Source organism: Apus apus, chromosome 5 (genome assembly GCF_020740795.1).
Source record: "Apus apus isolate bApuApu2 chromosome 5, bApuApu2.pri.cur, whole genome shotgun sequence".
Lineage (NCBI taxonomy): Eukaryota > Metazoa > Chordata > Aves > Apodiformes > Apodidae > Apus > Apus apus.
In genome coordinates, this window is record NC_067286.1 from 27,864,827 (window position 1) to 27,892,018 (window position 27,192).

The following is a 27,192-nucleotide window of genomic DNA, read 5'->3' on the forward strand; positions in this document are numbered from 1 at the left end:
CTCAATTCGCCTCTCAGCATGAAGACACCCATATGCATTTCCTACTGTTACAAAAGCAGTGGAGTTTTAGAATTTTTGCATCATCTGTCAGCATGTAGTCAAAGGGGTATTTGCAAGGGGAATGTATGGTATTAGATTCCTATACATTTTACATTACAAAGATGCCCAATATTTAAAAGTGTTTTTAAAAAAAAAAATCACAAAATGTAACTTTGCAGGGTGCATTTTATTACTCTAATCGTGTTTCCCTGACAGACACATGAGAACTATTGAAACTCTGAGGAAGGAAAGAGAAAAAAGGCTGCAAAGATACCAAAGAAGCCGAAGTCTGAGTCCTCAGAAGCATTTGAGTCTGTTGCAGACGCTGGATGCAAGTCAGAGGGATCTAGATCTCCCCAGCAGACGCCGAGAATATCTGCAACAACTGAGAAGAGATGTGGTGGCAAATACCAGGTAGGGCATTAGAAACCTCTCTTTTGGCCTAATGAGTATCACCAGTGTTCACAACACATGTACATTAATGGCTCATACTGAGACATTTGAGATTTCTGTGGCAGAAAAATTCTTCCCAATGCAGAAGTGTTAAACAACCATTAAAAACTTTAGTTTATTTCAGTCCATAACAAGTGTCTTAATTTTCTAACTATGTGTGATGTATGGGGACATCCAAGTATTCAGTCTTGACTCATTATAAACCAATCTGTCTTCTTACTCCTTCACTAACTTAAAAGCCACATGAAATAGTTAGATTTCATGTTAAATATCAAAAAAGTTCTGCAACCCTTCATCATTTAGAATTTGAGTTTTTTATCCCCCACCATACACCCTAAATGACTTTGGCTTCCTTTCCAGTAGGTCAGGAGACAGTTATTTTCCCAACACAATTATTTTGCATCTGATAAGCCAAAGCGGTAACCTTCTAGAGTATGGAGAGCTGATTTAGAAACCAGTACAGTCACTGGAGTAATCTCAGTGGTAAATTGGACTTGCAATCTGAGTAATTTTCCAAGGTTAATGTCCATGCAGCCATTAGCGAGAAAAGAGAAACTGTGGAGGCAAATGTGGTGGTTTTTAATTGCTTTTCTGGCAAATGTTCCTCTTCCATGCTCAAATATTATTTTCTTCTGGCATTTTGTCAAGTGACTTGATGTCAAGTAATTATGTGTGCTTTTCCCCACTTATCTATACTTAAGAGTTCAAGAATCAAAAAGAAGAAGCCTTCAGCATCCTTCAGACATTGAAGTGTTGCTCCGAGACTACCAGAAGGCTCGAGAGGAAACCAAAAATGAAATTGCACGAGCAAGGGACAAACTTCGGGAGAGAGCGGAGCAAGAAAAGAGGCGAATACGGGAGCAAATATTTTCTCAGCTACAGAAGGTGAGCATTACAGAGCAAATCATTCTGCATTATTCATCTCAATTCTTTTTTTTTAAAGAAACTTTTTCACGGTTCGGTAATGCTGCTGTTTGATACACATCAACATGGAAAAAATGAATAATTAAATGCAAATTTGTGCTTAAAAAAAGATCAGTAATACTGCACTTATACTGTTCATGTTTCTGAACCACGTCTTCCTAAAGCCACATTTACATACAAGAAACTCCTAATGTTTTCTCACTGGATAAAGCTTACACAGCCATCCTGTGGGGCATATGCCCAGTCTATGGAAGAGGTTTTAAGATAAACACAAAGGCCTCTTTATTCTGTTTGATTTTCTATTTCTCTTCTATAGACTAAGTCTTTAAGACTAAAAGAATTGTCTATTTTAGACAGTGTGTGTGTTTGTTTTGTACTTTCGGGTTTTTTCTGCACCGAGTGCCTAACATTTTCTGCAGGATGCCAGTAGAGCACCTCGTGAGGATGTGTCTGCTCTGCCCAGTTTCTGACTACACTTTAATGCAGTAACCTTTGGCAATGCAGCTTCAGCCGTAGCTGCAGACATCTCCTTGTGTCATATGTGGTACAACATGTGATGAACTCTTATTTCATTGCTCTGCACCCTTTGAGGCACCTCAAATTCAGGCACCTCCACTGGATGTCTGGATCTTACCATATCTGCCACTGTATTTTTCTTGTGAAATGTAGACAAATTTCACCCAAGTTTTAAAACCAAACTTAAAACTGCCCTTGAAATTATAAATAATCTTGAAGTTCTCAGTATTTTCTTATTTTTGTAATTTGTTCTTCATCTTTTGGGCTGGCATTAAGTAGTTTTCATTGATTAAAGCAGAATCTTTGGTCTTTAGAACTACATTTGACCAGGAAGTTCAGTCAGAGAAACAGGCAAAGAACAACGAATGGGACTGCAAAGAGATTTAAAACTTATTTTTCTCCTTGAAAACATTGGTCTTGTAGTCTGGACTCTCATACGTGAAGAATAACAAGAGGAAATTGCATTTTCCTGGACTGCCAGGGTGATTTGCTCCATGGCTTATATCATCTTAGTCTTTCAAAGAAGCTTGCTTACTTAGTACTTCTGTAAGGAAACAGCTTTTGTCCTGTCAACACTCCTTGAAAGAAACTGGCCTTCAGATTATCCCTCTTTCATCTTTCAGTGCTCTTACTGATTTAACTGGCTCTTGTACAGGGTACCTTGTGTTTGTTTTGTTTATAATACTGAGATGTCTCCTGCAGGAAGAAGCAAGGCTGAAGACTCTTGCCAGTACAAGCACTTTATGTACAGACTCCAGCCTCAGCCTCTCCTCTGGCCCAACCTCAGGTTACAACAGCAGTAACACGGCTGTGTACACTGCAAGTAACCTCAGCAGCCAGGAAGGACAGGTGAGAAACAACTGGCCTGGGAGACTGACATCTCCTGATCCTTCAACAATAGCAGAGAGATAATGTAGGAAAAGAAAACTTTTTCGAGGTGGTTCATATTCTGTCACAGCTATCAGGTTTGTATCATTGGGACAGAGGGGTGACATGGGGTGCAGGAAGCATCACCATGTAATTGCAAAAGACAGTGACACTGTTGTTTTTCTGCATTTTAAAAAAACTCAGATAAAAACCAGACAATGTTACTACTGTCAGTGATGCCACTATCTGTCAAATGTTCTAGATACAAGCCTTCTTTGGTGATAAACCAGGATCTGGTATTTTCAGTGTGCACATATTGACTTAAGAGTCTGTGTGTGAACATGAACTTCCCTGAAGTTACTTTTTGCAGTACACACTTACTTTGCTAGCTCCTGACAGTTGGTTTCTTAAATCGCCTGAATCAAGGTATCATTTCATATCCAGGGGAAAGGCAAAGGAGTTACTTTAAGGTAATGAGAAGCTTCCAACCTTGTAAGGCAAATTTGCTATGAATATTCCTCTTGCTATGTAACATAATGTAACATTCCACTTGGTACCACTAGCCCCCATTTCTGCTCTTTCTTAAATCAGACTTCCACTGGAAATGCTTTGTTTTCAAGAGATACACGAGGTCGTTCAGCTCTTAGAAATAGTCAGCTTTATGTGTTAGAGCAACTACAGAAGGATACATTTGGTAAGTAAAACATATATCTGCTTACATTTGAGTTGTATCCCAAAGCCTAATGCAATTTGTCATTGATGCAAATCACTATCTAATTTGATTTGAGGTATTTTGACATGTCCCTACCATTACACGACTTCAGAAAAATACTGTCAAGCAATAGTCAGAGCTTGCTTAGAATTTCTTGGAAAAGTCAATGGTGATTTGGTCCCTCTGAAGTTGCTCTTTTGATGTGGTTAACATCAAAGTAGTGTTCAGAAAGGATATGAGGATAATGCTTTGAATTAACCAAAGAAAGTGGGGAGGGTGTGCTAAACTCTAACAAGTATGGGATTGGACATTCAATTTCTTCCTTTTATCCCCAAGATTCATGTTGCCTGTTCTCCATTGTTATTCTATTATCTTATATGTGGTAATAACCATTAAACTTCAGTAATGCAAAATATAACTGCAGAGCAACTACCAATACAGAGATTGTCTAGACAAGGGATGTTATCAGTCCTTCATCAGGATCAGGCAGGTTGGGTGCTCCAATGAAGGGCTGAAGTCCCCACAACTGCAGAATAATGGTGGGGGGGTTTTGTGTTTGGTTTGGGTTTTTCTGTACCCCTATGGCTTGTTTCCTGCAGAAACCAGCAGAATTCAGCCACCCCCTCCTTCTAGTAGCATCAGCTGTAGGTTCACTTGTGGATTAACTATTCCAGTCAGCTCCTCTTCAACAAAAGGGTACCAAGATTTATCCAAACACATCCTGGCTAACGCTACCACTGAGGTAAGTAAATAAGCAGGTCTTTTTCTTATTCCTATACCTCCTACTGGACAAGCCTTGCTGTTAAAACTTATTTGTCAATTACAGAGGGATGCACTGAGGAATTTTAAATGATAAGGGAAAGTGAGCCAGGCTGCAATGGAGTTCAGAAGAAACTGTTGCATGTTGAGTGAAGCTGCTCAACTTCTCTAGCAGCCAAGAATTGTGACTGTGCAGGTTTTATGTAGCTGTGTGTGGCAAGATGTGACACTGCAGACAGAAAGAAAGTATTCAAACTTCCTATTTCAGATCAGGTAGAATAATTTCAATAACATTTGGAGATACATTCTCCCCCAGTCTCCCATTTTCTCACAATAGTTTAGGCTAGTAGACAAGGGTGGGTGTGTGTGTTTGTGATACAAATCCCTAAGGATTTCTAGCACTGTAAATAGTTGTGGCAAAACCAAAAGCTGAACACAAACAGTAGTTAATGCAACTTTATCTTACCTGCACATTTGTCATTGTTTTCTAAGGTAATGGCAGCATGCTCTAATAACCTGAGGAATCTCTACACATGCCAAGCAGCAGCTGGTTGGAAGTAAGTTTATGGCAGGTCTTTACAACGGGAGGCCTGTTGATGGAGTTGGCCCTCTTGTGCAAATACCTTTCCTTTGTCTTTGACAGATATCAATGTACAGAAAAGGAAGTGCTGGTTTACTATAAAGTCTTCCCTTCAGCAACAAGGCATGGGTTTCTGGGAGCAGGAGTGATAGAAAGACCTCTCCCCTCTGTGTGGGGACTAGTGAGAGATCCTGGCAAAAGGCTCCTGTATGACAGGACTATCAACACAGCTCGAATACACAAGAAGGTAACCAGCCATATTCAGCTGGGTGAGTATCAACACAAATGACTGGTCACCATTATCATGAGGTACTTCCTCAGCTCAGGCTAGAGGCATCTTACTTCATTTCTTCAGGTTTGAATAATTGAATTTGTTATCTAATAGAGGAACTTATAAAGGAAAAGCTTTATTAAAAAGTTTTGCAAGACTTCTGCAAAGTAAGAATAATATTGAACACATCTTGCTGCAGAAATATGGCTAAAGACAGTGTTTTGAAAGTAAATCTTAAGTTGCTTGAAAAACCATCTTAATGACACATATCAACCTAAGCAATAAGAAGTCAAATTAAAATATGCATGTGCATTTAGGGGGTGGGGGAAAGTTATGACAAGTTGAAGTGTCAAAGTCTAATTTCCCTTTGGTTTTGGGTTTTTTTTTTTCACAGTGTATTTAGTGACTGATAGCTCCCTATGTTACTTAAAGCAGCCCCGGGATTTCTGCTGCATCACTGTAGAAGCTGAAGAGGTAAAGTGTTCTTTCTGAAGCATACAAGAGTATAGAGGAGTAACTGTTCTAAACTCAAGGTTCAAGGACAAAGGAGAAAAAGAAGGAAAGTCCATGCCTTTCTCTCTAGACGTGACAGTGTAATAGGAAGAGAAGCCAGGCTGATAGGACAAAAGTGAATTATGTATAAAACCCTCTTGTGAATGACAGTGGTCAACCAAGAGCCCATTAAGCAGTAACCAAAGTATTACACAGGATATTCTGGTTAGAAACATGTCAGATTGTGGGAAAAATTATTTAACAAGTAACATGACAAATACTATTTTTTATTAAAATAGTTAAGTAAATAATGGGAGAAATGTGCCTCACAGCAAACAAAGAAAATATTATCATATGCATAATTATTTTTTTTTCATATTGTCTTCTTCACACTGTCACATGCAGGAGAACTTGTCTATCTTGGCTATTCAGTCTGTCTACGATGCATCCATGCCTCACCCTTGTAAAGAAGTGGTGAGAGGGGAGATTTTGCCAAGCGCTTGGGTACTGGAACCTGATGTAGTGAATGGAAGAGACATCACCAGAGTAATTTACATGGCACAGGTAAGAGTTTGCTGTATATGACCAACAGTGAATGCAAAAAGCCATTACATATCAGAACACTTAAGAGCTAGTGAGTAACAAAAAATATACTCCTTATGCTCCCTGAAGTTTATGAAGTGACCGTAAAAGTGACTTCCACGCTGTTTTCTAGCATGATGTACAATAATGCAGAGACAATCTCATTAGGGTTGTGCTTAAGCACCCAATCCCAAGTTTTTACAGCTCGTAAAGCTGCTCCCTTAGATACAAAGACTCTTCTGTAAAGGTTTATTAGCAATTTTAGTATATGTTGCATTCTCTCATGGTAAGCCAGTATGGAGAGTCTTGTTTGCACTTTCATCTTTCTGTGGACACAGAAGATCCACCTCAGGTTATACTATTTTCAAAATGCATGGAAATATGTATTGATAACTTCCTGTAGCTGAAGTAATTAATTCTTCACACTTAACAGATACAAAACTAGAATATTAAGCTTTACTTTTCTTAAGAATAAGAAAATCTTGCCCATTGGTTTCTTACAGACTCATCTGATAAGTGGGCTTTCCTAAGTGCATATGCATTTTCTGTAATACTGTAACTGTCTCAGATCTAAGCTCTAACACAAACGCAGTCTGGGTCACACCTGCTGCAAGTAACATAATATACAGAAAGGTCTGGAAGTCTATGGAGTATGGGGAAGGTAAAGACACAGCCCACACAGTACTGAAAGCATCTGGCTGTGAACTAGTGTTGTGTGCAACGTATTTGCGGCACCAGTGCTGCTCCAGGCTCAAGACACATATTGTCCAGAAATGGGGACAAACCCTGACACGTGTCCTCTCTTCTAACTCCTGCAGGTGGATCTCGGAGCCCCGGCCATCCCCACAAGGCTCCTGAGCTCCATTGCTAAGCGACAGCCTCTGGTGATTGCTCGACTGGCACACTTTCTTGCTAGCTAGTGTCTGATACAAAACTGGACCCTTGACAGCAGCTGAAAGTTCAAAAAGGGACTCACGTGTAATGTAACGTGTTGGCTCTTGAGACAGTCACAATCAAGCCTCACTTGAGGAGCCTGCTAACATTGGACTATACACAAGTATAGTTAGACAAAGAGATTATTTATTTTAGCCAACTCTGCTCAGAAGAAACCCAGCAAGTTTCATGGGGAACCTGTCCTGGCAACAGCCATGGAAAACCTCCATGGAACAGCAAGGAAGGTGTGCTGGCTCTGTAAAGAGCAGAGAAGAACACTTTGCTTTAAGATTGCCAGCATCTGACATGCAGTACTGGAAAAAGTACACCTCTGGCTTTACACCTTTTAGAAGCTCTTGAGTAGGGCTGCAAAGCCACTTTCTAATGTTGAAAAGCTCAATTGCAGAATACTGCCTACCAGTGTAGATCCAGCCAGCTAGCTAAGATCAGTGACTGGCTTCCCCTTGAGGGGAAGTTAGAGCAGCGTGATATCCACTAGTCATCCTACACCTGGGATAGATTTTTTTCTTGTACTTGGCTGACTACTTGCAGCCAGTGTAAGATATTTCAGATTGCCACTACACTATGCAGCATCAGTGGAAACCACCACACCTCAGGACACAGTTCTACTGCACTGCAGAACTAGGTGCTTTGAAATAGAGAAACCAAACTGACAGTTGCAAACAGTGTCACTTTGTCATTAATAGGGAATAGTACTGAGTAATTAGTTGTTTCTAGAATATAAATCCTGCAAATAAGCATAGCTCCAGCATTTTTCCACAATGGCTTTCTCCATCTGCCCTTCCACACTTTTAGCAAAGTGCATTAAGAGTTGTAAAATCTAGCCTGGCCATACTCCTATCACACATCTTTGTTCATAACATGACCAGCCTCACTGCAGTGAACACAGGCTCTTCCCATTCAATTATCTCATGGTGTTCCTGTTGAACTTAGTCCAACAATCCTGCTGTTAGGCTTTAAATGTTTGTTCAACACACACCCTAGTTTGGTCACACATTCCTGAAGTTAAACACCACAACCAATTCAGATATCTGAATAACATCATTTAATGCTTCAGCACAATGGTAAAGAATCACTTAATATATTTTATCTAAGCAATAAAAGCTGCTAAGATATGCTTTCTTCAGCTCAAAACAGCCCGCAATGTTCAAAAAGCTGCTGCACTTTCAATTTGTCAAGTGAGAACTATGTATTCAAGCATCCACCTGACCAGAGTCAGTGTCTGCTACTTCAACACAGTTCCTTTCAGCAAAAGATGTGTTTTCCCAGCACAGGGGGAGTTAGCTGCACTTCCCTCCTTTGCATTCAAGAGCCAAGAGCTACTTTTACTATCTCTTTGCACAGGTGTAATTTTGGCTCTCAGCTTCTATGTTACTTCCTGTTATTAATATATGAAGTTTTAAAAGAAAATAGTTATTTTAAATTGATATTTAAGAAAATAGCAGTTTTGAGACATATCAGCCCAAGGCTTCTCCCTCCAACTATATCAGGTAGGACAACAAACAAAACCTTCCACTTACAAATCTGTTTTATCTTTAGATGGTCATGGTTATAATCTTAAGAGCACCACCTTACTGTTCTCTTGGTGAGGCTCAGCCTCCTTAGAAGCCTGCCAAACTGAGTCATGGCATGGTTCACTTCAAGTGTCATGCATCTCCCACAGCCCATCAAGGAAAATGGGGCAATGTCCTCACCAAGTTTTCTGCAACTGAGTGAAAAGGCACATTTCCAGAGTTGCAGCCTGTCACAAAGTGCCCCCTTTTAATAGAAACCAAGAATGAAAGAGCAAACAAGGCAGTACAGTGTATTGGCTCTGTCCCCAGTGCTCCTTGCATGGATTTCCAGAAGAGGTAGGGGAGAAATTCATACAATTTGCTCAGTGCTTTGCTTTTTCCCTTTGTTTTGGACATGGCACTAGTGATAAAGCAGTTTTTGTAGGAAAAACATCTAGGTGGACTCCTGTTGATCAATGATGCCAGTGCCTATGAAGGATAATGTCTTATTGTACAGTGCATCAGATGTTTATTTTTATATATACATAAGATTTTTTTCTATGTTTACAAATTAAGTTATTTATATATGCTTGTTTTGAAGCATTTTTATATGCTATCAAAGCTAAGTTTTATTTTTATCAGTATTGAATTAATGTAGCTTTTTTTTTAATACAATCTTCAAATGATACTAAAAACTATTTATATGAATGTTTTTTTTTGCAAATATAACATTTTATGGTACCTGTTAATGTACAACATTGGTTTCTTTGGAAGGAAGAAATAAAACCCCAGCAGATACCTAATGTGTCAATCTACAATGGGCAAAACCCAGCTTCCTACAAGTTACTGCTGAGCAGTAGATGATCAGACCAATTGTATTGTACCACCTACTGTTGCATCTCTGCTAATCAAGATTGCTATTTTCATATGTACAATAAATAGTATTTTCTACACAAGAAAACATGCCCCACATGATTTTGCTCCAGCTCAGATACCTCTCTATGGAACTATGCTTCCACAGGGGAGAAGTGTTTTTCTACTCAAGGTGAGTATTTCTGCTGAATGAAGAGATCACAGCAAGGCTAGCTTGTCATAAAAGGTATAGGTCTCCTACTTACCTGCAGAGAAATGGGCATCAAGTATCAATTTGTGGCAGAAAAGTCAAGAAGCCAGACACTGCTTAGCTCTGGTTTCTGCAAGGCAGTGCCTTGTCTAAGCAAAGGGCTTGTTTTGCTTTGCGATGAGGCCCTGGTTGAAGCTTCTTCCTGAATCCAGTTACACAAACCTTTGACATGAATATCTAGAAGAAGTCAATATTAAAGGTTTTTTCCTCATTTTCTTGTAAGAGTTGTGAATTTGCAGTGGTTAAGACTGCCGGAAGGCCACGCACCCTGAGCTCTCCTCCTCCTGCCCCCTCTCCTTGCAGCAGCCCCGGCGCTACCGCCAGAGGCAGCAGGAACGATGCCTGAAGCGCTCACACCAAGAGTCTTCTACCGGTGGGACTGCACAGTCACACACCCTCCTCAGAGTGGTCCCACTGCTCACTATCCCTAGATAACAATTGTTCCTGAGGTTCAGTTACCAAGTCAGGTGCCTGGCTGCGCAGAGCACCCAAGGCTGAGCACCACGGGATGCCCAGGAACAAGAGCAACTGCATGAACATGTAAGACCATGGAAACAGGTATTTCTTACCTGCTGGTTCTCATGGAAGAACTGACTGTCTTTGGCCCCATGGGGCACAACTATGCTCTCTGGATGTAGTAAACTGCTCCTGGGGCCTGGACACCTTTTAAATAAAAATTTCTGAACACATTGTATTAGAGAAGGATAATTCAGGGATGTTGTTCATGAAACCAGCTGTAGCCATGGTATCAATGAAAACAGTTTTAAAATACCCGAATAAAGTCAGTTCCAGAGCTGAGAGCACCTTTTAACCATTATGGTTTCAAGCTTCTTCCCCACCTTCCACCACCTCCACTTCCCTTATTTAACCAAATAGTTATATTTCAGCACAAGCAAAGCAGCAGCAGGCCAGACAGGAGAGATTACTACACTTTCTCTGCCCCCTGCCTTGTGTCAAGGAACTTTTTTTTTTTATGTACTTTACCACAGTACAAAGAGGTTATATGTAGCTCAACAGGTTCAGCACAAACCAGGACATTTAATAACATTTATTATGACAAACAACAACTTCAAATGAGATCTGCAGTATTATGGCACATAATACTCAGCCTCAGGGAGCAGGTATGATATGATATGGTGTACTTGCTATTCCCATGTCCTTGGTGCATCCACAGCATGCACGCTTTTAGGGAACCCCCGCTTCATTGACATAAAAAAAAACAACAAAAAAAACCCAACCCTAAAAATCAGGCATGCAGATGGAACAAGCCAAATCTTTCAATATAGTATTTAATAATGAAGTTAAGAAAAAAACTCAACACAGATCAGACACTGATGTGTCTCTATGGCACCTGATGAGTCCTGTTTGTGGTTTTTCATGAATCACTGACTCCAAGATAGTATCTTTTCTTGCCTTATACAAGAGGTAAGTTAATTAGCAAGCTGAAACAGCGCGGGCTTCACTTTATTCAGATACTCTTCTTACATAACACAGCACTTGCTTTCCGGGAAAAGCCTGCACTATAGCACACTCCTAGACAAAAGGAGGGGGGGGAGAAATCCCATGAGACAGCTAATGAGCACCTAATCATAGATGCACTCAAACCCCAGTTTAAGCACATACTTGGGAGGGTGAACAGGAGGTCACACCCTTGATGATGACCTATCAAGCAAGGGCAGAAAACACCCACTGTCCTCCACAAAATGGATTCCTTCTAAAACCCAGCTCTGCAGAGGATGTCACAGTGCTTTTTCACTACTGTTTTTGTCTGTCATTCCAAGCTGTAGTTTTCTTGCTGCAGCGTTTCCTGTCTGGTAAAACCCAAACTTGAGGCAAGAAGGATGATAAAAAACAGTGAATAGCAGCCAGATGCTATTTATATTCACATAATTAAAAAGTGTCTTAAAAAATACTGTCATCTGTCTTCAGTAAAAAATATAAACAGATATTTTCTCCCTTATTTCTATTAAAAACCTCCAGGTAATTACAAGTTCTAATTCCAACAAGAGATGGAAAAACACTTAAGTATCTACATCCTTGAGGAATAATGCCATCAGTGTTCTGGTGTACATATTTAATACAGTTAGTTTTAAAATTAGTCTTAAAAAATTAAAATCAAACCTTCAAAATGGAACTCTCAAAGAAGAATAAATATAGGCTCATCTCTATGTCATACTGGTTCACCATTTCCCTCCCCTACCAGTACAGTCCGTGTTAAAAGCCAGCATGAGAAATCACATTAGGTTAAGAGAAAAGAAAGCCACCAGGAAACCACCTCTGATCATGAAGTATCTTGTCCACTGGAATAGATTCCTGGGTTTGGTCACAGCCTGCTGCTGTATAAATACAAAAACTGTCCATTAGTCTAAAAAACAGCTGCTCTGAGCCAGGATAAAAGTGCTTAGAGGACTTTTGACTTGGAGATCCATTTGCTGATGTAAATTCTTCAGCATACTCACCACAGCAAAATGTCCACAGACAGAAAGACCAGTGCAGTTCTGGCAGAAAGTGACCTCTTGCCTGAAGTATGCTCCCAGCAGGGAGCTCGTAATGCACTCGGAAACACCAAAAATTCTGTTTGCATCTTCATTAGTCACTTTCATCCAGAGAGACCACCTCCACTAACTTCATGCTGTCACAGCATCTGGAGATTGTCTGGTCAGCTCACAAGGGTCAGTCCTGGGGCTCCTATTTAAAATGTTCGGATAGAAATATGCTGGACAGCATCTTCAGTTCTTTTAAAAAATCCTGTAACAAAGATACAAACCGGGGAACCCTTGTTAAAAAATGTCAACAAAGAGGCTTACTGAATTTTTCTAGTCAAGAACTTTACAAAATTAAACCTGTTTTGCCGGTTTTCCAGTGCAGAAGCCTAGACAAGATACAAAAATGACTGGAAAGGGGAACAACTGTAGGTCTACAGGTTCGGTCTCTCCTAATCCCCACATCCTTCTCAGAAAAGATCACTGCCACAGTTTAAATGGCAAAACACCTTCAATACACAAGTGCTTACGACACTGCTTTTTAGCAAAGGACTTGGGCAGTTTCCTAGATTTTGACTCTGGCTAAAATTGTGTGACTCCTCTCACATTCTGGTGGTAGGAGATAAAAGAGGTTTAAATGCAAGTCTGGCCAATTAAGACCCTTCCCAACATGTAACTGGCAGCTGGAGCATGGAAACCACATTCACACTAGAATGAGAGCTGATAACTGAGCTAGTTAGTCTCCAAAATGGGTTACAATTTTCTTGGAAATGTTTCACCTATGTGGGAAATTCTGGGATTCACACCAGTAGAGATTTCAGCCAAACACTACCAACAGTCACAAGCTTGTTGGAAGCCAGTCTTGTTGCTGCATTAAGCAGGAACTAGAGATAGGGAAGGTTATGGGCTTCAGCTACATGAAACTGCAAGGACTGACTGTTTATGTAGCTTTACTTGTTATTTCACTTACTGTTCACACACATCTAATTACTTACAGAGGGCCAAGGGAGATCTTCAAGGCTACGCAAGCAACTCTGTATTTCACTAGTTTTCATTAGCTGAAATTCTGCAAGACCATGAAGCATGAAAAGGAACAAATCCCACTGCAGAAGAGAAAAAAAAAAAAAACAACTATTGAAAAATAAATGAATTTTGTGTTTGTTTCTTTATCCCTATACAATTGATGCTTTTCTTCTTGGATCGGAATGGGGAGAAAAGGAGTGAAAGAACAAATCACACTATTTATCTGGGTGAGGCAATAAAGGATACCACAGAGCAACATCCAAAATGAGTGAACACAACTCCTTTAGTTTATACATTGTATCCTACCATAAAGTCTCAACATTTCTAATTTTCAGTTTCCAAACACACCAACTACTTAATACTGGAGTGTTCAACGCAGCTTGAAAAATTCCTCTCTTACCTTCCAAATTAGGGTGGTTTCAGCTTCATAGTTGCAGACCTTGTAACACTGATATGTATGCAAAAATGAAAGCTGATAAAGACTCACAAATGCAACCAATTACAAAGACTCACATGTTCAGCCCTCAATCTCCCAAGCCAAAGGGCTTTGCTATTTGTTCGTAAATTAAACTGTCTCCCTGACAGCCCCCCAAACATGTATCAAACACTGACAAGTAGTATACAGTCCTCTTTCTCCACCTCTGCAGAAACAATGCCTAAATCCTGCTGGCCTCATTCATGCAAACAACCAGCTAACACTGTGGGCAGGCAGAACTCCTGCAGGAATATACCAGACCAGGGTGGATAACTGGCATCTCCACAGATCACAGGAAGCTGTACCTCTTGCTGCTTAACTTCTGCAAGATAAGCAATGTTCTTCCTGCTGAACATCAGGTGCACAGGAACAGGTGTCCCAAAGTCCTCCTTCCAGACAGAAAGCAGCAGTTTTAGAAGGCCATAGGTGGGATTATACTTTACATGCAGCCTTTCGGAGCTGCTCTTTGGGGACTTGACCCTGAGACTCAGAGGAACACGATCTGAAACTGTGAGAAAGGGAAGGAAGGAGGTGAATTTACATAGCTGCATTATTTTCCATCTAATGTCATCATCTTGGTCCAACAGCACATTTTGCATAGTTGGTATCTAAACAGTCACTGAAGTAGAACACTCAGCGAGTGTAAACCAGTGAATTTAAGAGGACTGGAGTTTAGAAACATGAAAAATTATTACACAGGAACAGATTTAGACTACTCAGATAAAGGACACCACCTCGTTGGTGTATAGCCCCAAGGCTTCAAAGATGATTGACTAAATAAAGTCAGCCTAATGCTTACCAATGAGGACCCAGGTCTTACTACAAAGGAGAGGATAGTAACAGTAAAACAACACATCTATAAACAGATTAAATAGTTGTTCACAGTTTTGACTATAGGTAGAGCTGAGTAATTTCATACAAGTAAAAGCAGAGTTGAACAGTGTTTAACTGTAGCTAAATGTACACAGAGGGAAGACACCAGATCTTCCTTGGTACAGTCAATGGAATGGGGGCAGATTTACATTGCTGCCCCCCAGAAGGAAATTTCACAATATTCACATGTGAAAATTTCCTAAGAAGCTTCTAAACCCAGGAAATTAGAAGGCTGTCTGGGGGGAAAAACACCTGCATCCAGATCACTAGCTCCTGCTGAGAAAAACATTGTATTTAACACAGTAGAACATGAGAAAAAAAAACAAACATCAAACCTGAACACACAATTCACAGAAAACAAGTTACTTCCATTCTTTCCAAAAAGAGTCATAAAAATTTAATTTAAGGGAACTGGCCCTTACTTTTAGGGAAGAAAACCTCAGCTACAACTTTGCAAAAGCAGAAATACTGGAAAACGCATCACATATTTAAATGAAGCTATCAAAAAACAAAAAATAATGGAGATGTGAATGAGAACACAAGATCTGAAGGATGGCTGGATACAGTATAATGCTGTGTTGCAGAAGGTGCAAGGAGTAAGAGCAACCATTCAAACTGACAGAAAAAAAAACAAACACAGACTCAATGACACTAAAGAGAATCAAACATCCATGAGTTCTAAATACTGAATTCTCTGACCCTAAGGATTTAACAGAGCTGTAATAACAGATTTCAGTCTTAAATAGCTTATGATGACTGACTCACCCAGCAAAGAAGCCAACTCAACTGTGCACTTCGCCAGCTGCTGTTCTGATGTGGGACACATGAACTGGAAAACACAAACAAAATTGGATCTTTCTCCCCATACTGCAGACTGGACAAAACAGGACTTCACAAGGGATAAAAATATCAGAGAAGAGCAAGAAGCACAGAGCTGTAATCAGGAGACCATTAAAGACTGAAAGACAAGAAGAGATCATAAATGAAAAGGGAATCCACAAAGGCTAACTTTAAGTAACACACAGATGTAGACAGGATAAAAAAAAGGCAGTACAACTTTGTCACATTTGAGCTCAGACAAAAAACACTCAACTGAACTCTACTGTGAGGCAAGGCAAGCTAACAAGCTTGCAGGTGTGAAGGCAGCTCAAAGTGGTCCAAGGGTATTTTTGTCGCTTTTGCTCTTACCTTTCTGCATCGAAGCGTCTGACTCAATCTTCCTAGCAAGCACTCCAGCCAGAAGTGGTCAATCACTTCACTCTCATCCCGTGGGCCCACAGCAACACAGAGCACATCCTTGATGAAAAAGACAGCAGATATGTCACCTATTAGTATCCTGCACTTCGAGGAAGAGCTCTCTGGACTTATGACAGAGAAGTTCATAGATAGTCCTCAGGTCCTCATGAAAAAAAATATATAAGAAAATTCAGCTAGCAGCCTCTTCATTCCGTAGGACAGACTAAAGCTGAACTTTTCACAGCCTTACCTAGGTTTGATTTTCTACCATAGTTCTCAGTAATGTTAGGAAGTCAAATTCACTTAGGGCAATCACTTCATCCTTCTTAAAATCAACTAGTTCTGAAAGCTCTAGATAAAGCTGAGCAAGTTCTGGGTACAAATGCTACAGAAATCCAGAGTCCCCTTACATTATAAGGGCAGCTTCAGTGTCAATAAAATCTGAGTATAAAGAGCGCTAATGGGGTTATAGCATGAAAATTTGTTTTGCAAATTTGAAATGTAATAGCACCTTCTGTCACCAGTGATTTACCTCCCATTATCAGAAACCCAGTATAGAAACCAAAAGAATATATATAAAAAAAGTTTTAAACTTGTATCTCAAGATGTCATGCAAAAATATCTTTGAAAAGCAACAGTTTACAGAAAAAGTCCGTGGTCTCCCCACATACCTTACCTTCCTCTTTTTATTTTATGTCCAGCAAGAAAGCATTAAAGAATATGTACTCATTCTTATACAATTGCTAGGAATTAGATGGGTGAGTTCCAGTAGTATTGCTCAAACAGCAAAAGCAAAAAAAAAGGCAGAATATATAATGGTAAAAAAAGTGAGGTTTTTAGAATTGTTTTCCCCATGGGTTACTCACACAGGTTATATAATTGCATTACTTTTGCAAGAACAGTGATGTTTTAGAAGCCTGGGAGAAAAGCCCAAAATGTAATTTGAACCTGCTTCAATAGAAAATTGCTTGGATCTAAGGCTGAAATTCAGTCCACGTTATCACCTTCTTTTTAAAATACTCTGATTCTCCCTAGTTATCGCTGAATGAAGACGCAGACTGGCAAATATCTGTCAACAGATTTGTACAGATTCATCTGACACCTAATTCAGTGTAGAACTCCATAAGATGGGTGTATAAGTTCTACAGAACTAAAAGGACCAAGAGGAAATACTTAAACAGAGACCAGGAGCTGTCCATCCAAAGAGCAGGTATACAAGTAAGTAGCCACTTCAATATGCTGACTCTTCAGCATGCAGTTGTACACAATGCTCACCACACTATGGTTTCTGCTCTACTTGTATCAAAAAAGGCCACTGCCATGCTACCAGAATTCCTGTATTTGGGACAGTACTCCTGACCAGGGATTTCTGACCTACACAAAAAAAAAGCTTTTCATCATGTCATCATGCTTCCTAAACACACCTCACTGCTGGTTCCTTGGAACCAGAATGTCCCCTTTTTAGGAAAAAAAAAAAAAAAAAAGACAACAAAGCAACAACAACAAAAAACAACAACCCCAAACAAACTACCAAAGTGAAAAATAAAAAGAGAGTTAGGACAAGCCAGGAAGTGAACACAATATACCTTAATCTCGTTGATGACTTGGGAGGGAAATGGAGCACAGTGCTGGCAGCCTGGGGGGCAGTCCCTTCTCAACTCCAGAGCATCCTCACTGGGCAAGGCAAGTCCTGGGACTTTCAGCATTCTGTTGAAGGTTGCCTTCACTTCTCTTTTGATGAGTGCTACAAAGAACAGGGAACAAGTTCTGTCTACTTCAGCTTTTCTCTCCAGCGAGGCAGACAACTGTGTCAAAACACTGTCCTTACTAGCCTCTCATTCAAAGACCATGGGGAGTGAGGAGAAAACAGCTTACACTTTCACACCCTTCTCACTCTGAGCTCCCATTATACTTATTGGCCAGAGGCACAGGTGCAGAGTGTGTTAACCCCTATCTCTAAAAGGGAAACAGCCATTACCACCAGGTACCACTGACAGCTCTTCTCATTTTCCATCAAAATATTCCAGCCAGTTTCAGCAACACAGTTGCTAAGCCAGGACGCAACACCAAAGCGCAAAGCTGGATCAGCATGATGGTACCAGTTCAGCCGCTGTGCCACTGACAGCTGTATGCTTTCTACCAAAATTAGTTTTGACCAGCATCCAAACACTTCAGTCCTGCTGCTGAAAATGGTGTTGGGTGTTCCTCCCCAGATACTTGGCAAACCTCCTGAAACAATGGGTTTTCAGCAATTGTGAAGAGTTGCCAAAGCACTGTTACAGAGTTAAAGGACTACAGCTGCATTCAGCCTGCTGAAACACACCCCATACAAGCCGTGTTTGTTTTAAAGGAGAGTTCAGGAGCACCTTGTACATGTGGACCATAAAATGGGTTGAGAGAGCAGCTGTCAGTATCACATGTTTGAAGTGCTAAGACAACTTCAGCCTAGATGACAATTTCAGAAGCAGCTTTCCACAGCATTCATTCTCATCACCCTACGAAGCCTCTGAAACTAAAAACCATTTACATGGGCCAAGCCTGAAAAAAATCCCTGAAGAAGGTTCTTGGAGCTAGAAATCATTCCTCTTATTCCTAAACAAGGAGGGACAGAGGAACTGCATGCTTCCCACTAAAAGAAAAATTAGTAGCACCAAATGCTTTATAACACCAGGATAAATTCTAGCCCTTGATCTCAGAAAAGAAAAGAATACAAGACAAGATACAGGTTAGAAGCCCCAGTTCAGGGTAAGATGACTCACCTGTAATGTTGGCAGAAAGCCAGCCACAGGCTTTCTCAGTAGCCAGTTCCACTGCAATGTCTTCTGCACTACTTAAAACCTTTACAGGGAGGATAACAAGTAGATTTACTACCAGCCACAGCACTATTGTCATTGAGAAGTCAGAAGGGAGTCTAGAGGGAAAAGGCTTCATTTAGGCATGCGTTTAAAACAGAGCACTACCACTTCTGTGGAGACTGTTACACTGACCCATTTTGATTTCCCAAACCTCATCAACTCTATACAAACCCCATCAACTTCTGGGGAAGCTGATGCTAAAACAAATTATTATCCTTGCAAGATGAATGGAATTTATATATCATTCTAGTCTCAACAGTTAGCTATTGGGTGGAGTATCACTTTAGACAGAATATCCAAGGCAGCCTGGCAGAGATGACCCTCATTAGGTTATCAGTTCTCACATGAGGGCATCAGTAGATTCCATTGTCCTGAGCTATTAAGGGATAAATGAAGCAGCAATGGAAAAATGGTAACAGCCCAGACTTAAAGTCAAGGCCTTTAGTTTTAGTGAAAATACATACTGCTGCAGATGTCTCTTCTGGCAGTAACACCCTTACTGCCTCAGGACCTTTCTTTTTGCAAAATCTGCAAGAAAACAAAAATTTGCCACAGGATTAGTCAGTTCTTGGACAACACTCAAAGGTTCATTACCATAGGAACTTTCACATGGTCTCCTATAGTCAAAACCAGTTGGAAGACTGCTGTGAAGTAAGTCAGACCAAAAGAAACAGACTTGGAAAAAGCAATTACAAGCCATCAAGCTGCAGTACTCAGTTTTCCAAAGAAATGAACACAATAGCTGCAGTGGATGTCTATTTGGAGCTGGATGCAGAGGGATACACAGCACCTTTATTCCTTCCTACAAATAAAACACTAACTGGCTGGAGATGCAGCAAACAGTCACCCTAGCAAGAACAGAGGTCAGGGTTTATGATCTCCAGAACCTGAGAATAACAGGTCAAGCCAAATTACACTTATAGATTCCGCAGTAAGAAGAGATGGGAAGGCACAAGTTGAAATAACTTTTCCTCCTTACTCTTTGCCTTTGATGAGTGCCTGGGTGCCTTCCTCATACAGTTGAGTGCACACCTCTTCCAGAAGCTTGTCATAATTAGCACTCTCCTCCTTCACTTTATTCTGCAACATGACTTCAGCTCTTTGAACCAACTCTGCTACCAGTGTTGCCCTGTATAAAAACAAGAACATTCAGACAGACTGAAATCAATACAACGAACACTAACTGTAATCAGCTGTTTCCCCCAGTTTAGCAGGATATCCATCTCTCAGGCACAAATGCAAGAAACCACTCTGCTAAAAATAATTAATCACACTGCATTTCTTACTGTAACATCTCCTTGTTCTTTTCATAAGGAAGAAAACAGTGAAGATATCAAAACAGTACTGAGACTCAGATGCCTTTAGATTTTAAAAGAAACATACATGGCTACAGGTATCTCTTCTGGCAGCAATACCCTTATACTCCCAATGGATAGTGGTCAGAAGCTCTAAGACATCAAAAACAGACCAGTACAACCAACATTCTTTGTGGACTAATACCATTTAATATCTTCAGTAAGCTGGACAGCAGGACAGTGCAAAATCTCAGCAAGCTCATGAATGACATGCTGGAAGGCAGAGCTGCCATTCAGAAGGCTGTGACAAGCTGGAGAAATGGGTTGACAATGTGGTGGTGACTGTGTACCTGTACAGACTGGGGTCCACTGGCTAGGAAGCAGCTCTGCTGAAAAAAAAAAAAAAAAAAAAAAGGGGTTCCCAGGAGACAAGCTAAAATCAGTCAGCAGTGTCCAAAAAAGGCCAGCCTCACACTGGGCTGACATTAGCAACAGTGCAGCCAGCAAGTTAAGGGAAGTTGCTGCCTCCCTCACCCCTGTGAGGCTGCATCTGGAACACACTGCCCAGCTTTGGGAGCCCAGTACAAGTAAGCCATTGACACCCTAAGATAGCTGGGTGCTGAATCACACAACCTACAAGAAGACTGGGGCAGCAAGCTTCACTTAGCCTGGAGAAGCTGAAGGGAGAAGGAAGGGCTATAGATAAGAAGTAACAACACTCTCAGGACATGTGCAGCTAAAGGTTGACAGACAACATGCACAAGCTGTAACAGGGGAAATTCTGATGGGGTATAAGAAAGCATTTTTATAAAGTCTGATAAAATTAAGCACTGGAACACAGTAATGAGAGGGTGCTGACTACCCACCCTTAGAGACTTTCATAACTCAGATGGGAAAGGTGCCAAGTAACCTGACTTAACTTGAAAGCTGACCCTGCTTTGAGCAGGAGTTTGGATCAGATGACCTCCAGAGCTCCCTTCTGACCCGAGACTCTGGTATCATGAGCAAGAATATTTCAAAAGTGATATAAAGTCTCAAAATGCTGTATTAAGTTCACATTCCAAGCAATTCCACAGCCATATAACCCTTCTCTTTAAATTCCTTCACAAATTCTCCTTTATGATGGCAATCAGATGTTGCTGGACCTGACTGTAATAGTCTTACATAGTGTTCTGCTAAACATCTGGGGAAAGCTTTCTCTCCCCCATATTAAAGGATCAACTCTTTGCCTCATTAGTATAAAGTTTCTTCTTAAGTCACAGAACAGATCACCAGCACTTACTTGATGTGCTTAACACAGTTGGATCCCACCCTCTCTGCCACAAATTCAACTGTTCTCCGTAGGGAGGGAGGCTGATTGTGGAAGAAGGCCTGTTCTAACTCCACCTGTTCAAAAGAAAAATGCTACAGTTTATTAGAGAACTCCAGCCAGATCCTCCCCTCCTTGACACAGAAATGGACAGAACTACCACTTGGAATTGTGTTAAAAGGCACACAATTGGCCTACACTATGACTTCCTGCTACTGTAGCATTCCATACCCCTGTAACATATTTGCTCTCAATTACCTTCTAAACACTTAACCCGAAGCTCATTATAAGGATATATGAAACCACAAAAGCAAATGCCCAGTAAAGGGAAGAATGGGAGATTTCTGACAGCACCTACTAGTAGCAGGTCACCAGAGAAGGTCTGTTTCTGGAAAGAAAGGATTGCTTCTTTTGATTAGAGGCTGGCAATCCTCTAGGCTCCTACCCAGTTCCTGTTTTCAGTGAAAAGCACGGCTACAATCTAACCAGAGTGGACTATGAGAAACATACCAACAATTTAAGCCAAAGAAGAGGCAGACAGAGAAACAGGCTAGTTGTTTCAATTGCAAGAACATTTACTGAAGCTACCTGAATGTCAACACTCCCATGGTATTCCAACCACATGACTGTAACAGAAAAATGAGGAGTAAGGATACCTGACTGTTAAACCAATGCTCCCTGCTGCCTAGGCTCATTCTTCTCTTACCCTGGCATTGGGATACCACTGTGTACCCTACCCTCACACACGCAATTTCACCTGCCCTGCTCCTTTTGAGTCAGTTATTTCATTACCTGCAGTTTCTGCTGTGTGACAGAAGCCTTGGGTGCCAAGGACTCTGCTGCTGTGGGGGTGATTTTCCTTATAAACCCCCCATTTTTTGCTGCACTACCAGCCACAAAAGAGGCAAGCAGTTTCCGCAGCTCACCTGTACAGAAAAACATGCAAAAGCAGTCATCATCCCCATAAGCACAAGAACAAATCAAAATTCAAGAGAGTTTTCACATTGTCATTCCTGTTTCCAGAGCAGATTCTCAGCTTCTTTGCAAGCTGAAGTTTTAGAAAAGCAGAGGGGTACCCCACCCATTTAACTGGCAGCATGCAGCAAGGCAGACATGGGTCTGAAGATAAGAGGAGAGGCTTCCAGAATAGTGCCTGGTACATGGGACTTGTTCAGAAAGGATCAGAAAACAGTCATTTCTATGCATCCCTTTTTGACATGGCAAGTGGGAACTGTAAAGTCTACAAGGACAACAAGGCAAGCAGAGTTACACAAAATTCCAACTGGGCCAGGAGAAAACACAAAGGGAAAAGTTTAAAAGTTTAAAGCATAGAAGCTTCTGTGATGCAGGTTTAACACAGTTTTCCTAGCAGCTAGGTCCCAAAAAGCAGAGCACCATCCCACCATCTGGGACTCTATCAATAGTCTGCTGAGAGGAATTTCACCAATGCAGTCAGATCCCAGGAAAAAGATCTCAAACAACAATCTGATAAAGCACCAGAGCACAAAGGATTCTTCCCCTCTGCCTGGCAGCAGAAATATGCTCAAGGATCAAGGCATTCCTCATCATACAAACACCTCTCTCTATACCTAGGATGCACAAGTTGTACACTTACTCCCTACAGTGCTTCCTTCAAATTTGTGAAGGATGAGTTTCCCTGTCCCTCTGTATTCAAGTTCTGTAGATCAACTACCATGACTGTGTAGCCTCCCCGTCCCAGCTTCACCAGGTACTATTCACAGCTGCATGAGCTTCTGCAATACAGCTTTTAAACAAAGTTTACTCATATAGAACTGAGACCTGAAGTTGTGAAGAGGGGCAAGAAAGATGATCTGAGGACCCACAGTACCAAAGGACTACTATAAATAAAAAACATAAATTAAAATAAATATACACTATTTTATTTATATCGCAAATGCCAATAAAATACTCACCAAGATAAGGACAGCACGTATAAAGTAACTGCTGATCCACCAAGGGTACAGAGTCCTGGCGAGAAAGGGAAGGAAAAGCTGAAGGGATACAGCAGGAAAGAAACTATCTTCAGCAAGTCAGAAATCCCATATATATGGTCACAGGCAGGTTTCAGAACTGCCTTTCCAAGAAAACAATAAAAATAATGGGATGCCAAAGAGTAAGAGTGACTGTAAGAGTGACAGAGCACTGGAACAGGCTGCCCAGAGAGGTTGTGGAGTCTCCTTCGCTGGAGACATTCAAAACCCGCCTGGATGCGTTCCTGTGTGATGTACTCTAGGTGACCCTGCTCTGGCAGGGGGGTTGGACTAGATGATCTTTCGAGGTCCCTTCCAACCCCTAGGATTCTATGATTCTATGATTCTATGATATTAACATTATGAACTTTGCAGCCCTAGTGTTCAGTCCAGCCCTGTAACACACACTGAGATGTTCCACATTTAATGTACCTCAATGTTTGCTTTGGATCACTGGCAAAACCCAGCTGAAAGCTGATGGTAACAGAAGGGAATCAGGACTGTTGCCACAGCTGCTACTTGTAGAAAGAGAAACCTATCCAAGAAATGAGGCACATCTGCTATGCGTTACACCTCCGCATGTGTCTTCACCCAGACTCCCTGGAACACCACACTGTGGAGTGAGGTCACCCCAGTGACACAGCACAGCCAGAGGCATGGGAGGAAAAGCAACTTCAGAACCCATAGACATGAGCAGAGGGTATTGCACTCATTTGGAAAAAAAAATAAAAATCAGTTGATCTCTGCATCTTATCTCTGCCACTGAAGAGACAGGGCAAAACAGAACTTTCTAAATTAGAACAAGGTTCACATATACCTTAGCAAATATACTACTCGTTTTTCAAGGAATGCTATGTATTCTCTTGCATGTCTGGGAGTTACCAGAAACATCACACATGCCATAAACTCACCTCCTTTTCTGCTTGCTCACACTATTTTCAGTTCAATTACCCTTTATCATGCAACTGGAAAATAGGTGACTTTGAAGACAGCAACCTTGCTCTTATAGCCCCATATTACTGTTTCTGTTGAGTTCACCATTACTATTATTTTTGAGAAGAGCTACAGTTCTATCAGCTCACTTTGTACTGCAATGATCAGTGAGCAGGAAAACAGCATCTGATCCTCCAGCATAACTTTGAACCTATTCTGCAAGGGACTGCAGCAGGTGGGATGGCTCCTGCCCAACAAAAGCCCCAGAGCCGTAACACACATGGTTTACAATCCAGGATGCAATGCAATTGAGGCACTTGAACCAACTGGGGCATCACGTCCATTGGACTACATATACTCACCAAAGCCTGAGCAGATGTCACAGTACCCATCATCCATCCCTCCTTTCTAACATCAGTAGTAAAAAACAACTCTTCAGGGACTGATGGAACCTGAAACAGAAACCCCAGGAGTTACAACCTAAACAGCAGCCAGTAACTTACACCATTTCTGATAAAGAGGACAGTAAAATCTCACCAAACTCCCACCTACAAAAAAAACCTAGCACTAAGGATCATCTGTGCCCTAAGTGTTATCATAAAATCTGGCTGAAAAAAATTCTAAGAGTCATTTTGGAGGCTTAGAAAGCAGGCATTCCTTACTGCAGTGCTGGATGCATGAGGAATAGCTTCCAAAGTCATGCACGAATCTTATTCACAACATTTGGCTTATATAGACCTACTTATCCTAACTTTCAAAAAAAATAAACATTTCTTAGAACTGATTACAATGTTGTATTTTTCCCCAAGTGTGCACAATAGAAGGCTAAAACTTTTCCAGGAGAGTTCTGATGGTCTCTGATGCCCCTTTATGGTTGTTGGAGATACATTTTTCTAGTGACCTTTAGCTAAACCCACAAACTTCGCTCCCAGATATGGACACTGTTCAGTAAAGGGGCCAAGTTTCACCATAATCTCTGTCCCACAATCTGGGCAGACTGGGGCAGACTCAATATCAACTCCTGTTGGTATGCTTGGTGATGTTTTTAGTAACAATTCTGGGGCCCTACTGCTTTCCCAGGAAAAAGATTTCACAAAACACAGCTTGAACCCAACAATCCTATATAAGCAAAACACAGAAAAACAAACTACTGTTTTGCAGTGTCTTAACTCATTTCAATACTATTTTCTATTGAGATCTGTGCCCTGCTTTTTCTTTGGGGAAAAGCTGTGTGCAACACAAGACTCTACCTGAAAAAGCCAACCCAGAACTGCAAGGATTAGCAGCTTGTTCAGGAAACTCATCTCCTTATCTTCAGAAAGGACCATTAACCTGCCACACAGAAAAAGCAGCAAGAGAGAGTGTTAAATTTCAGTAGCTTAATTTTCTTAAGGAAAAGTATCCCAAACCACTCACTTTTTAATTATTCTAGTTGTCATACATTCCCTCCTTGTCTGACTAAAGAGTGGAGAGTAAGCTCTTTTTTCTATATATGCATCTGAATAACATGCTGTTTTAAGTTTACACTGGAAAAGCCTATAACTCTCTAGAATGTGCTTCAGATTATCTTCATGTATGTAGCAAAGAGAATTAGAGAATTATTTAGGCATGGGAGACCCTGTAGGTTTAAGATTCAAATTTAAGGTTTAAAATTCACAGCTGCAAATGTAGAAAGAGTAAATTGGGAATTATATAATTTTATTTACTTAATGAAAAAACATATTTTAAATCAAATATTAATCTATTGAGTTTAGGATGTGCTCTCTTTACAGCCTTATGTAAGATAAGAAGTGCTCATGATTTGCACAAAATACAAGTACTTTTATAAGAATCTGGACGCAGTGCCACAATGCCTCCTCAAGCAAACCTTCACAGAGAAGTTCCTAAGCAAACATCCTTTCCCAGGCTCTTACCTGTATACCTGCAGCAAGAGACAAAATACTTTCCTGTAGTAATCAAGGAAAGGAGCAATATGATCCACAAGGGAAAGGTACTCCACAATCCAAGGAATAGTCAGGATAGAACGTTGATCCTGAATAGATTTTCTCAGAAGCTTCAATACATCCAGTACAGGCAGGGTCTTAATGGACAAAAGAATTTAAAACAGCAGCTTGAAGTTATCTTTTAAAATTTAAAGAAAAGTTTTATTTTAGATGATTTTTCTTCCTAGGATTTCACCTTCTGTACAAAGAAGAGGTGACCTTCTGGCTAACAAAAACATTTCTTTGCGCACAAGCAGAGGTAAAAACCACCCAATGACAGCAACCAGAGGTTCCACCGGGACTTTCAGAAGTAAGGCTAGAAGTCTGACTATGTACAAGTGGAGTCAAGATGTAACCCCTGCCTCCTTGCATCCAGTATGACACGCCGCTAGAAGATGGGTGCAAAACTAACAAAAACATTCCTAGTAGCGGGATTTTACGTATATACAAGTCTTCTTAGCTAGGTCAAAGTTCTGGTATGACAGCCCCAGATGAGCAGAAATAACAGAAAACTGAGTACCTCACCATCAGTACATTGCTCCCTCTTTTCTATCTTACAAACTCTTATTTCCTTTATTTCCAACCCCAAAACATGCAGTAGGGGCACAAAGCATCATCCCAGGAACCACTAGCTCGCTTTGAATGGGTGTAACTATTCATCGTCCCCTCCCTGCCTGTCAAACAAAGGTCACATTCGATATACTAGAGTTGAGTTTCTTACTTGGTTTCTTAATGCTACTGCAGACTCTTGCAAGTCTCTAGTCGGTTGCTCCACAGTGCGATATGGCAAGAAAACAAGAAACCCCAGGAACTTGGCGAGGAGTCGTAGGCTTAACAGGACCACACTGAAACGCTTCTTCTCATCCTGAAATGAAGAAAAGCAAGCTGGAGCAATGCTACCATAAACTGGCAAAGCTATTTCCTACACTAAACTTCCACTTCCTTCATGTAGAAGGACCAGCTAGTTTCATC

General features: G+C 40.8%; 2 protein-coding genes across 4 annotated transcripts in view; one reads left to right on the forward strand and one right to left on the reverse strand.

Annotated features, from left to right (window-relative positions):
- STARD9 (StAR related lipid transfer domain containing 9) overlaps nt 1-9,603 on the forward strand; it is a 99,236-nt gene extending 89,633 nt beyond the window's left edge. For 2 of the 3 annotated variants that reach the window (XM_051621032.1, XM_051621033.1), the window contains exons 25-34: nt 256-453; nt 1,194-1,377; nt 2,635-2,781; nt 3,391-3,493; nt 4,111-4,253; nt 4,763-4,827; nt 4,914-5,119; nt 5,516-5,595; nt 6,019-6,177; nt 7,014-9,603. In XM_051621032.1, coding sequence (XP_051476992.1) covers nt 256-453; nt 1,194-1,377; nt 2,635-2,781; nt 3,391-3,493; nt 4,111-4,253; nt 4,763-4,827; nt 4,914-5,119; nt 5,516-5,595; nt 6,019-6,177; nt 7,014-7,115 — 1,387 coding nt within the window. In that variant the 3' untranslated portion in view covers nt 7,116-9,603. The remainder of the gene's footprint in view (nt 1-255; nt 454-1,193; nt 1,378-2,634; nt 2,782-3,390; nt 3,494-4,110; nt 4,254-4,762; nt 4,828-4,913; nt 5,120-5,515; nt 5,596-6,018; nt 6,178-7,013) is intronic. The other variant, XM_051621034.1, reaches the window with a different exon arrangement.
- A 1,195-nt stretch (nt 9,604-10,798) lies between these two features.
- CDAN1 (codanin 1) overlaps nt 10,799-27,192 on the reverse strand; it is a 33,438-nt gene continuing 17,044 nt past the window's right edge. Inside the window, 17 exon segments of the mRNA XM_051621701.1 lie at nt 10,799-12,461; nt 12,463-12,513; nt 13,244-13,351; nt 14,052-14,254; nt 15,385-15,448; nt 15,808-15,915; nt 17,442-17,599; nt 18,615-18,693; nt 19,175-19,238; nt 19,690-19,839; nt 21,288-21,391; nt 22,107-22,240; nt 23,249-23,303; nt 24,601-24,690; nt 25,489-25,570; nt 26,152-26,318; nt 26,942-27,085. Of these exon segments, the coding sequence (XP_051477661.1) occupies nt 12,393-12,461; nt 12,463-12,513; nt 13,244-13,351; nt 14,052-14,254; nt 15,385-15,448; nt 15,808-15,915; nt 17,442-17,599; nt 18,615-18,693; nt 19,175-19,238; nt 19,690-19,839; nt 21,288-21,391; nt 22,107-22,240; nt 23,249-23,303; nt 24,601-24,690; nt 25,489-25,570; nt 26,152-26,318; nt 26,942-27,085 (1,830 nt within the window). The 3' untranslated portion in view covers nt 10,799-12,392.